This window comes from Dendrobates tinctorius, unplaced genomic scaffold (assembly GCF_039654945.1).
Source record: "Dendrobates tinctorius isolate UK_male_01 unplaced genomic scaffold, ASM3965494v1 ptg000237l, whole genome shotgun sequence".
Taxonomy (NCBI): Eukaryota; Metazoa; Chordata; class Amphibia; order Anura; family Dendrobatidae; genus Dendrobates; species Dendrobates tinctorius.
Genome location: NW_027361904.1, coordinates 1550906 through 1563237, shown reverse-complemented (window position 1 = coordinate 1563237; position 12332 = coordinate 1550906). Strand labels below are relative to the sequence as shown.

The window sequence follows — 12332 nt, the reverse complement described above, 5'->3', positions numbered from 1 at the left end:
CTGTCCTGTATAATGTCCCAGCATTCCCAGCAGCGTCACCTCTCCAGTCAGCAGCTCAATCATCTTGTGGGTGAGTTCCAGGATCTTCTGGTCATTGATGTCCTCATGTATCCGGGGGTGAGGTGGAGGCCCCGGGATTGGGCTCAGGGATCCTCCCCGTCCTTCAGACACAGGGACCTGACAGCGATCACTAGAGGTCTTCACTACTGTGTAATCCTGAGTGTGGAGACATTAATAATATCACTACAGACATCTCCAGAGTCCATCACCTCTCCGGTCATATCCCGTTATTCCCATAGATAATGAGGTCATGTGATGACATCAGAGCCTCTCACCTCTCCGGTCATATCCCCGTTATTCCCATAATGAGGTCATGTGATGACATAAGAGCCTCTCACCTCTCCGGTCATATCCCCCGTTATTCCCATAATGAGGTCATGTGATGACATAAGAGCCTCTCACCTCTCTGGTCATATCCCCTGTTATTCCCATAGATAATGAGGTCATGTGATGACATCAGAACCTCTCACCTCTCCGGTCATACCCCGTTATTTCCATAGATATTGAGGTCATGAGAAGACATCAGAGCCTCCCACCTCTCCGGTCGCATCCCCTGTTATTCCCATAGATAATGAGGTCATGTGATGACATCAGAGCCTCTCACCTCTCCGGTCATATCCCGTTATTCCCATAGATAATGAGGTCATGTGATGACATCAGAGCCTCTCACCTCTCCGGTCATATCCCGTTATTCCCATAGATAATGAGGTCATGTGATGACATCAGAACCTCTCACCTCTCCGGTCATATCCCCTGTTATTCCCATAGATAATGAGGTCATGTGATGACATCAGAACCTCTCCGGTCATATCCCGTTATTCCCATAATGAGGTCATGTGATGACATCAGAGCCTCTCACCTCTCCGGTCATATCCCCTGTTATTCCCATAGATAATGAGGTCATGTGATGACATCAGAGCCTCTCACCTCTCCGGTCATATCCCTGTTATTCCCATAGATAATGAGGTCGTTTGATGACATCAGAGCCTCTCACCTCTCCGGTCATATCCCTGTTATTCCCATAGATAATGAGGTCGTGTGATGACATCAGAGCCTCTCACCTCTCCGGTCATATCCTCTGTTATTCCCATAGATAATGAGGTCGTGTGATGACATCAGAGCCTCTCACCTCTCCGGTCATATCCCCTGTTATTCCCATAGATAATGACGTCATGTGATGACATCAGAGCCTCTCACCTCTCCGGTCATATCCCGTTATTCCCATAGATAATGAGGTCATGTGATGACATCAGAGCCTCTCACCTCTCCGGTCATATCCCGTTATTCCCATAGATAATGAGGTCGTGTGATGACATCAGAGCCTCTCTCCTCTCCGGTCATATCACCTGGTATTCCCATAGATAATGAGGTCATGTGATGACATCAGAGCCTCTCACCTCTCCGGTCATATCCCCTGTTATTCCCATAGATAATGAGGTCATGTGATGACATCAGAGCCTCTCACCTCTCCGGTCATATCCCCTGTTATTCCCATAGATAATGAGGTCATGTGATGACATCAGAGCCTCTCACCTCTCCGGTCATATCCCCTGTTATTCCCATAGATAATGTGGTCATGTGATGACATCAGAGCCTCTCACCTCTCCGGTCATATCCCCTGTTATTCCCATAGATAATGAGGTCATGTGATGACATCAGAGCCTCTCACCTCTCCGGTCATATCTCCGGTTATTCCCATAGATAATGAGGTCATGTGATGACATCACAGCCTCTCACCTCTCCGGTCATATCCCCTGTTATTCCCATAGATAATGAGGTCCTGTGATGACATCAGAGCCTCTCACCTCTCCGGTAAGATGGAAGATTATCTCCAGGGAGAGATTTAATATCTTCTCCGCCATCTTGTCTCGGTCCTTACTCATCTTTGATGAGTCAATCGGGAAAGTGATTTCATATAGAATTTATAAGCAGTGGATCCTTTTTTTTGCAGGAACCTGAATAAAAAGAAGATGAGCCGATATAAAAAATGACAAATTCCATAGTAAATGGTACAATTACTGCAGATATACAGTACAGACCAAAAGTTTGGACACACCGTCTCATTCAAAGAGTTTTCTTTATTTTCATGACTATGAAAATTGTAGATTCACTCTGAAGGCATCAAAACTATGAATTACCACATGTGGAATTATATAATTAACAAAAAAGTGTGAAACAACTGAAAATGTCTTATATTCTAGGTTCTTCAAAGCAGCCACCTTTTGCTTTGATTTTTGACTTTTTATCTACTGTAATAGAGATATAAAGCGTGGATGTCGTCTTCTCTCTTCTGTATGGATCTAGGAATTGGATAACTTGTTATGTCAGTCGGTCACGTCGGCACATGATGGCTACAGCCAATCACTGGCCGGAGTGCTGGTATCAGTAGGTACGGCACGAGACGGCTGAATCCCGTCAATGGCAACAGAGGTCATGTGACATATATAATGATGTCATTAAGTTATACTTACACCATAATTACATCATTAACACCTTCCCAACATATGACTTAGTTTCGCGACATATATCTGAACCAACATCATTCATGGCAGCTAATGGTTGTGTTATTCAGCCATCATCTGCCTCTACCAGCAGCGAGTGGAGCAGAGTTCCACTTGCGGCTGTTAAAGGGAACTTGTCACCATTTAAACTGAAGTCACATCCTTTAGCTGCTCTATTACCACAGTCCATCGACCTGTATTTTAGTCCCATAATCCCTATATCTTATATACTTCTGGTATAAGGTCCGGTCTTTTTTCAGCAACTCCTCAATCTCTACAGCTGCCGTCCCCCATGAAGTTGACTGATGTGAATGACGTGTCCTATATCATCCACAGGTCACTGCACATCTTAGGCTGGTTTCACATTAGCGCTTTTGTGCGCAGCGCATCGGGCGCACCAGTGCGCATGCGCACTGCGCACCTATATTTAACATGATGTGCGCATGGTCTTGCACATATTTGCGCTTTCGTGCGCATGCGTTTTTTTGTCTTTCGCGCCAGGCGCGTCAGACGCAACATGTTGCATTTTTGGTTCCGCCCTGTCTCGTTAAAACAACGCATGCGCACGGAATGCGCACGGAATGCGCAAAAACACCACATTGGAGCCTATGGGAGCGCAATACTTGCGCATGGTCTTGCGCACGCTTGCGTTTTTATGCGCATGCGTTTTTTAAATAAACATGACTGAAATTTGGTCTAGACAGTAAAAAAAAAAATTAAACCAAGGTGATAAAATGGTGTGGGCACTGGGATTCCACAATACTTTAAGGATTGCTCACGAGTGGACACACAGCACAAGCTGCACCAATGTAAGTATGAAAAACCTAATGTCTGGCTGAAATTTCAATACATTTCTATGTACTTATGTCTCTTTTTTTTTTTATTGCAGCATGTCTTCATCTGGTGAGGAATATGTCCCCGGGACAGGGCAAGAGGCAGAAGAAGTGAGTACCATGCTTCCGTATGGATTTGAAAAAATAAACACATGTGATTAATTTTTTTGGTTTAATTTTCAGACCTCATCCTCCATCACGCCACCACCACCGGAGGAACGGCAGGAGCAGCAAGGCCAAGTGCGGGCGGGAAGACGTGATGTAAGTACAGACGGACTGTTTTTTTTTTTTACTTAATTTCTATGCTGGTTTATTTCCTTTTTTTTTGGAACTGTATTGTATTGTTTTTTTTTATGTTTTTGGTAAATTTTTATTAGTATTTTTTGGTAATTTTCCTAGTTTTTTTTGCTGCTTTTTCGGTTACAGATTTTTTTTAAACTTAATTTCTAGGCTGGTTTATTTTCTTTTTTTTTTGGAACTGTATTGTATTGTATTTTTTTTATGTTTTTGGTAATTTTCCTAGTTTTTTTGGCAGCTTTTTTGGTTACAGATTTTTTTTAAACTTAATTTCTAGGCTGGTTTATTTTCTTTTTTTTTTGGAACTGTATTGTATTGTATTTTTTTTATGTTTTTGGTAAATTTTTATTAGTATTTTTTGGTAATTTTCCTAGTTTTTTTGGCTGCTTTTTTGGTTACAGATTTTTTTTAAACTTAATTTCTAGGCTGGTTTATTTTCTTTTTTTTTTGGAACTGTATTGTATTGTATTTTTTTTATGTTTTTGGTAAATTTTTATTAGTATTTTTTGGTAATTTTCCTATTTTTTTTTGCTGCTTTTTTGGTTACAGATTTTTTTTAAACTTAATTTCTAGGCTGGTTTATTTTCTTTTTTTTTGGTAATCATTTTTTAAAGATTTTTTTTTAATTTTCATGGTTGTTTTTTTCCGTGTTTGTTGCTTTTTTGCATTTATTTTCATTTAAAACAAAAACATTTTTCATGGCTTGTGTATCAATATCTTAAAGCTCAAAGTGTGTGTGTGTGTGTGTGTGTATGTTTGTTTGTATGTTTGGGTATATGGGCACGGGACTATGGGAAGGCGGATATGTATGATGGTATATGGGCACGGGACTATGGGATGGAGGATATGTATGATGGAATATGGGCACGGGACTATGGGATGGAGGATATGTATGATGGGTATATGGGCACGGGACTATGGGATGGAGGATATGTATGATGGGTATATGGGCACGGGACTATGGGATGGAGGATATGTATGATGGTATATGGGCACGGGACTATGGGATGGAGGATATGTATGATGGAATATGGGCACGGGACTATGGGATGGAGGATATGTATGATGGGTATATGGGCACGGGACTATGGGATGGAGGATATGTATGATGGTATATGGGCACGGGACTATGGGATGGAGGATGTGTATGATGGGTATATGGGCACGGGACTATGGGATGGAGGATATGTATGATGGTATATGGGCACGGGACTATGGGATCGTGGATATGTATGATGGGTATATGGGCACTGGACTATGGGATGGAGGATAATTATAATTTTCTATAACTAACCACAGTTCTACTATGCCCGGGCAGCGCCGGGCTCTTCAGCTATTTTTCTAGATTTTTCATTTTAAAATCTTTCAAAGATTAATGTTTGTCTTTCTTTTCTAGGCTCCACAGCGGGAGGAGGACCTCGCCCTGGACAACGACGAGCTCATCCGTCTAGTCCAGGAGCAAGTCCCGTTGTGGGACACCCGTCACCAACTGCACTCGGACAATGTGGTGATCCGGCGGCTCTGGAACGAGGTGGCCGCATCGCTGATGGATGGCTGGGACAACGCCTCTCCCCGGGTCCGCAAGGATTTTCGTAAGTATTTAAATGCAGTGTGATGCAGAAGTGATCTTGGCCGGGATCACCCAACTGTGTGTGATGCTATTAACTCCATGGAGTTTCTATCATCACACACAGTTGGATGATCACAGCCTCCAGTGCATAGTCTTACTTTTTTTCTTTTTTTTTATTTCCACCACAGTGAACAAAGTCAGAACCCGTTGGCGCTCGATGAAGGACCGCTTCAACAGGGATATCCGTCAGGAGAATCAGGTTCGCAGTGGTGCTGCGGCAAGGACCGGCACGAAGTACCGATACCATCGTGCCTTGGCATTTTTAAGACCGGTCCTTGCCTCCCGAACGTAAGTATTTTCTAGTTGTATTGTGTTTTATTCTGTGCTTTTCTATTCCACAGGAGTTGGCGATTGTTAATTTATGGTAGTAATTTCTTTCTTTTCTTTTCACAGCACCTGGAGCAGCACCCTGCAACCTGGGCCCGAAGCGGTCCTTCATCAAGCTGCCCCGGACCCCTCTCAGCCATCCATCAGCGAGGAAGCACCTTGCAGGTCTGCACCACAGTCATCTGGAGACCAGGAAGCTGGTCGCTCAGGTGTTCCCCTGTCCCAGGTCTCTGCCACTGGTTTTGCGGGCACTTCCCGCCAGCAGCGGCAGAGGACCTTGGACAGGCCTCTCATGCCCGAGTTCGTTGAATTGAGCTCGGTCTTTCAGAGTAGCCTCAAGGCACTCTCCGATAGACTTGAGAGTGGTTTCCTCCTTTTGGACCAACGCTACAAGTCTATCGAGGGTCGCCTTGAGCGCCTGGAAGTCGACCTCGCCAGACCTGCGCATCATTTTTATACCCAAATAGCTCGGGACACGGCGGAACACCTTACCCCTGACCTCCAGTTGACTGTCATGCAGGCCTGCAACAATGCTTTTATGCAGGCTATGCAGCAGAGTAGGATTATGCAGCAGTCAGCGGTGGCATTTCCACCGGTGCCACCACTGACTCGTTTTACAGCATTACCTACTTCTGCTGCATATCACTGCACAGCCACCACACTTCCAAGCCTCGCCGGACACCAATATACCGCCCCAAGTCCGAGTGCAGCTGGACACTTACCCGCCAACACCATGCCAAGCGCTGCTCTTGCCTGGCCCACCACTGCTGCCGCCACCACCACTGGATGGCCCGTCGTCACCACCCCTGCCTGTAGCGCCGCCACCACCACCACCAGCGGGAGGACCACCCCGGTATGGACCGCCACAGCCACCACGCCTGCATGGACCGCCACCACCACCACCTCGGAGCAGCATCAGCTGGGGGACCCGCATTCAATATTTACGGCCCCTGCCAGGACATCCACCACCACCAGCATGCCACAGCAGGTACAAGATCCTGGCAGGCGGTCCACAAGCGCCAGGCGGTCGCCCAGCTCCAGCCAGTCCACAGCCTCCAGGCGTTCCAGAGGCTCAAGGCGGTCCAGAGGCTCAAGGCGGTCCAGAGGCTCAAGGCGGTCCCCGGGGTCTAGCCAGTCCTCAGGCTCAAGCGAGGACAGCAGGAAGACGACGGGCCACCGTCATAAAAAAACAAAGAGGAGGACTCTTACCCTCCCTCCTCCCTCACCTCCCACTTCACAACTTTCCTTGCCTCGGCTCCCTTCCCCCACTTCTTTGGTTCCTCCTTCCCCTAGAACCCCTTACTCCACCCAAAGCCGTTCCTCATCCCTCCACACCCCCCAGTTTCCAGCAACTAAAAAATAAGTTAAATAAATGTTATATTTTTTTTTCAAAATAATGTTTGGTTATTGTGTCTTTCGCCGCCTGCACACACTGCGCCCTACACTATGGTTTGTTTTTCTTTACTTTATACCAGATGGTCAGCCATCCAACTCTGAAAGGGATACTATATTTCATTTTTTTTTTATATATATATATATATATATATATATAAATAAAAAAAAAATGGCTGACCATCTGGTATAAAGTAAAGAAAGGGAAACCACCAAAAAAAATAAATAAATTATTATATATATATATAAAAATAAATATATATATATAAATAAATATAAATATATATATATATATATATATATATATATATATATATATATATATATTTTTATATATATATATTTATATATATATATATATATATATATATATATTAATTTTTTTTATGGTGGTTTCCCTTTCTTCAATTTAACCTGGGCAGATGAGTAGTGGAGTTTATTAAGACACAGTACACTGGGTACAGGTATAAAAAACCATGTATTTTATTTTTAACAAACAACAAAACTATTAAACCATTTGATCCTGCCATGCTACACGACCAACATCGGATAAAAAGTAGTCCGCAAATTGGTCCCTCATTTGGGCAACTTCGACTGAGGACCGAAGAGGGTGCTGAGTAAAATCTGGCAAAGGGTTGGCAGCAGGCTCATCCATGTCAAAGTTCGGCCGCTCCTTTGCCATAACAAAATTGTGCAGAACCACGCACGCCTTCACCACCTCATCCACTGTTTCCATTTTGAGATTGATGGCGGTGCTGAGAATTCGCCATCTGGACACTAGAATGCCAAAGGCGCTCTCTACAGTCCTGCGAGCCCTCGTAAGCCTGTAGTTGAAAATTTTCTTGGGGTGGTCCAAGTCACGGCTGGAGTACGGCTTCAGCAGGTTTGGGCACATCTGAAATGCCTCATCCCCAACCACTACAAATGGCAGTGGTGGAGTTTGGGTTTGGGGAAGAGGCCGTGCCAGTGGAAAATTGAAATGGTTGCCGTACAACCTCCGGCCCATATCAGAGTTCTTAAAAGTCTGTGAATCGTTGCCCCGTCCGAATGCCCCTATGTCCACCGCCACAAAGCGGCAGTCTGCATCCGCAATGGCCATTAGTACTGTGGAAAAGTACTTCTTGTAGTTGTAGTACTCAGAGCCACTTCTTGCAGGTTTTGTGATGCGGATGTGCTTCCCGTCCACCGCTTCTAGGCAGTTCGGGAAATTGCAGACTGCCCAGAATTTGTCCGATATTTGAAGCCACTTTTCGGCAGTGGGCAATGGCAGAAACTCCGGACACAGAACATCCCACAGAGCCCTGCAAGTGTCGGCAACAATCCCGGATAAAGTAGAGATTCCCAGCCGGTACTGGAAATGCAGGGATGAAAGACTCTCTCCAGTTGCCAGGAACCTGCCAAACATAAAAAGAAAAAATAATTGTATTTCTGTCTTGGGTATTACTAAAAACACTGAAAATAAAAAAGTACATGGCCTAACTATTTTGCATGTTTTTTTAATACAACATAGCAAAAAAACATTTTATAAAGGCTTGGGATTAGTACATGACAGAAGAAAAACCATTATGCAAAAAAGCAATTTCCCAAAAATAATGTTAAAATTCAATAGCCAAAAAAAACCTAATTTTTTGGACCAAAAAAAAAAAAAAGCAAAAAGCCAAAAAAAATTATGCAAACATAACAACATACATACCGTAAGGTGACAAGGAGCCTTTCTTCGGGAGGAATGGCACGCCGGAGCTGAGTGTCCCGTCTCCGGATGTTTCCTTCAACCATACCCAGCAAGTCAAGGAAGCTTTCCTGGGACATCCGGGTATAGTCAGCAAATTTCTCCGGGTTTTCCTGTAGCTCGCTGTACAGCGTGTGATATGCTCCACGGCTTGCCCGGAGTTCGATGATTGGATGCCTCCAAAACCGACGCCGCTGCCGTCTCTGCTGTCTCTCCCTCTCCCTTTCTTGCTGGCAACAAAAGACATACGCCTGAGACAGCGCGATGTCAAGATCCAGCTTGAAGCGGAAATTATCCAGACGCAGGTCCATCTTGACACCGGAAACAGCAGCAAAATCTGAGGAATTCAGCAGCACAGGGTCTATAGAACATTCCAATGACACACGCCCACTGGTGACCCATTGGTGTTCAAGGATTTTTCTATTGTGAAATGTCACACCTAAAAACGCATGCGCATAAAAAACGCAAACGCATGCAAAAACGCAAGTAACGCTGCGTTTTTTTGACGCATCAGCGTGCGCATGAAGAAAAAAAACCGCACATTTGTTTTGCGTTTTTCTTTGCGTTTTTTATGCGCACGATGCGCTGCGCAAAAAAACGCTAATGTGAAACTAGCCTTACGCATCCACAGTTGAAGTGCAGGCACACTTTGTTCCCACCAAGCAAATACAAATCGATGGACTGTGGTAATAAGGCAGTTAATGGCAGTAACTTTACAATATATTGGGAAAACCTAATGAGATATTCCCTTTAACCCCTTAAATGCCGACGTCAATCTCTAACAGCATATAAAGTGTGTGGCTGAGGGGACACACCATTCCAAGTGCTCATCCTTTCTTTGGAGGTCTGCACGGTGTTGGGCTGTAAGCAAAATTCTCATCTGTGGACGTTGGGCACTCAGACCATACTCGTGGAGTTGGTTTCTAACCGTTTGTGCAGACATATGCACATTTGTGGCCTGCTGGAGGTCATTTTGCAGGGCTCTGGCAGTGCTCCTCCTGTTCCTCCTTGCAAAAATGTGAGATGATGTGAGGATTTATAAAGTGCTAGAGCAAAAATTGTTACAGTATATAATATATTAGAATATCAGTCAAAGAAAGTGCAGGTGCATGGAGCCATAATAGTGCATAACAATAGAACATGACAGATATATTGTACTAGTATATAGCAGCTGTTCAGCACAGATAATAGCTCATCATATTATTAATCATGTTGTTAGTTGGCGTGAGGATCTTGCAGTGGAAAGCAGAGCTCTCCTCTCTCTAAACGAGGCACTGGGGAGCGCGTCTTACAACAAGCGGAAGCCGGATGTGGAAAAGCATGAGGGAGACTCATGGAAACTGTGAAACCAGACGGCGTATGCCGGGGCCGAGGAGCCATTAACCCTGAGCCCACATCTTTCCCGGCAGAGGATAGCGGTGTTATTGGCTCCACCTGTAGCATTTAACACTTGGCATCGGTGCACTTGTGATGTGATTGCGGGGGCACAGTTGGGTTGCCATGACAGCTGGGGGTCTGTCGAAGACCTCCATGTCCTCACTGTACTCCTGTGAAAGTCAGCCTGCAGCCGGCGCTCAGAGGAGATCGTGATCTCTGCTATATAGAGAAATGCTGCGGCCCAGCTGTGTATAGCACAAGTGATCGCATGATCGGAGGGTCAGGTCCCCGAAGGGGAAGAACAAAGAAAGTGAAAAAAATATATATATAAAAAATGTAAGAGTTCAAATCACCCTCATTATCATCCAATAAAATTTTGTGCGTTATCAGGCCGTGTGCTCACCGAGTGTCTGCGGCGTGCTCGGATACAGCGGTGTTATCGGGCCGGGGGCTCGGATACAGCGGCGTTATCGGGCCGGGGGCTCGGATACAGCGGTGTTATCGGGCCGGGGGCTCGGATACAGCGGTGTTATCGGGCCGGGGCTCGGATACAGCGGCGTTATCGGGCCGGGGGCTCGGATACAGCGGCGTTATCGGGCCGGGGCTCGGATACAGCGGCGTTATCGGGACGGGGGCTCTGATACAGCGGCGTTATCGGGACGGGGGCTCGGATACAGCGGTGTTATCGGGCCGGGGGCTCGGATACAGCGGTGTTATCGGGCCGGGGCTCGGATACAGCGGTGTTATCGGGCCGGGGATCGGATACAGCGGTGTTATCGGGCCGGGGATCGGATACAGCGGTGTTATCGGGCCGGGGCTCGGATACAGCGGTGTTATCGGGCCGGGGCTCGGATACAGCGGTGTTATCGGGCCGGGGCTCGGATACAGCGGTGTTATCAGGACGGGACTCGGGTACAGCGGTGTTATCGGGCCAGGGGCTCGGATACAGCGGTGTTATCGGGCCAGGGGCTCGGATACAGCGGTGTTATCAGGACGGGGCTCGGATACAGCGGTGTTATCATGGCGGCCCCGTATCTGAGCGCGGTCACTCATCACTAGAAAAAAAAACACAACTCATTAACAAAACCTTCATCATCTTTCACCTCAAAACCGGTCCGGTCCTAAAGGGGTTAATAATCCCGGGTATACAGCGCACACCTACCACCTCCTCCTCCTGCAGAGCTCAGCGCGGACAGGACCTGTGTGACGTCACTGTCATGTGATCATCCGGAGGGGGAGGAGTCTGGGGATCCGGGCCTCTCATCCATTATATCACTTTCTCCATCAATTGTGATTTTCTGTTTCTTCCTCTCCTCCTTCTTCACGGAGCCTATGACTCTTTTCTTTCTGGCCATACAGCCGGATGAGGCTCGGTGCTTGCGGGGTGAGATAAGGCTTAATGACGCCATTGGGGGGAAATGAAGGGTTAATGACATCATTTGGGGGAGATGAAGGGTTAATGACGCAATTTTGGGGGAGATGAAGGGTTAATGACACCATTTGGGGAGATGAAAGGTTAATGACGCCATTTTGGGGAGATGAAGGGTTAATGACACCATTTTGGGGGAGATGAAGGGTTAGTGACACCATTTTGGGGGAGATGAAGGGTTAATGACACCATTTGGGGGAGATGAAGGGTTAATGGCGCCATTTGGGGGAGATGAAGGGTTAATGACACCATTTGGGGGAGATGAAGGGTTAATGGCGCCATTTGGGGGGAGATGAAGGGTTAATGGCGCCATTTTGGGGGAGATGAAGGGTTAATGGCGCCATTTTGGGGGAGATGAAGGGTTAATGGCGCCATTTTGGGGGAGCTGTGGCGCTTTCATCGCTTGTTGCAGCATTTTTGGTGGAATTCCTGACTTTCTCCCGGTGGTCACAGCTCGGGGTGATTATTCCCGTAGATCGCACCCTCCTGATCCTGGTGACTCCACTTTGGTGCATTTTTTAAATTATCTTAATATTAAATAAGAGGAGGAGGCGCTGATTTTACCTTATACAATTTAATTTTTTTTCATATTTTTTAAAACACTTTTTTCCCTTGTCGCTGTGTCTAATCGTCCCCACAGTGTCCTCAGCAGACCCCCGGCTGCCATAAGAGCCCATCAGCTGCCAGCCATCACGTCACGGTGGTGCTGACGGGTGCATGGAATGACGCTGCCCCATGCCGGCCCGTGATAAATGGG

The 12332-nt window shown here is 46.1% G+C and overlaps 2 protein-coding genes across 2 annotated transcripts in view; one reads left to right on the top strand and one right to left on the bottom strand.

Annotated features, from left to right (window-relative positions):
- The window catches only part of LOC141060494 (uncharacterized), a 561818-nt gene extending 550441 nt beyond the window's left edge, over positions 1–11377 (bottom strand). Inside the window, exons 1-3 of the mRNA XM_073556756.1 lie at positions 11250–11377; positions 1866–2015; positions 40–216 (exon numbers count right to left, since the gene is read on the bottom strand). Coding sequence (XP_073412857.1) covers positions 40–216; positions 1866–1943 — 255 coding nt within the window. The 5' untranslated portion in view covers positions 1944–2015; positions 11250–11377. The remainder of the gene's footprint in view (positions 1–39; positions 217–1865; positions 2016–11249) is intronic.
- On the top strand, positions 2606–7125 carry LOC141060471 (uncharacterized). The gene is made up of 4 exons (XM_073556736.1): positions 2606–2797; positions 5088–5283; positions 5450–5609; positions 5715–7125. Exons 1-4 carry the CDS (start codon positions 2606–2608, stop codon positions 7009–7011), a joined length of 1845 nt encoding a protein of 614 aa, XP_073412837.1. The 3' UTR covers positions 7012–7125.
- Positions 11378–12332: the final 955 nt, after the last annotated feature.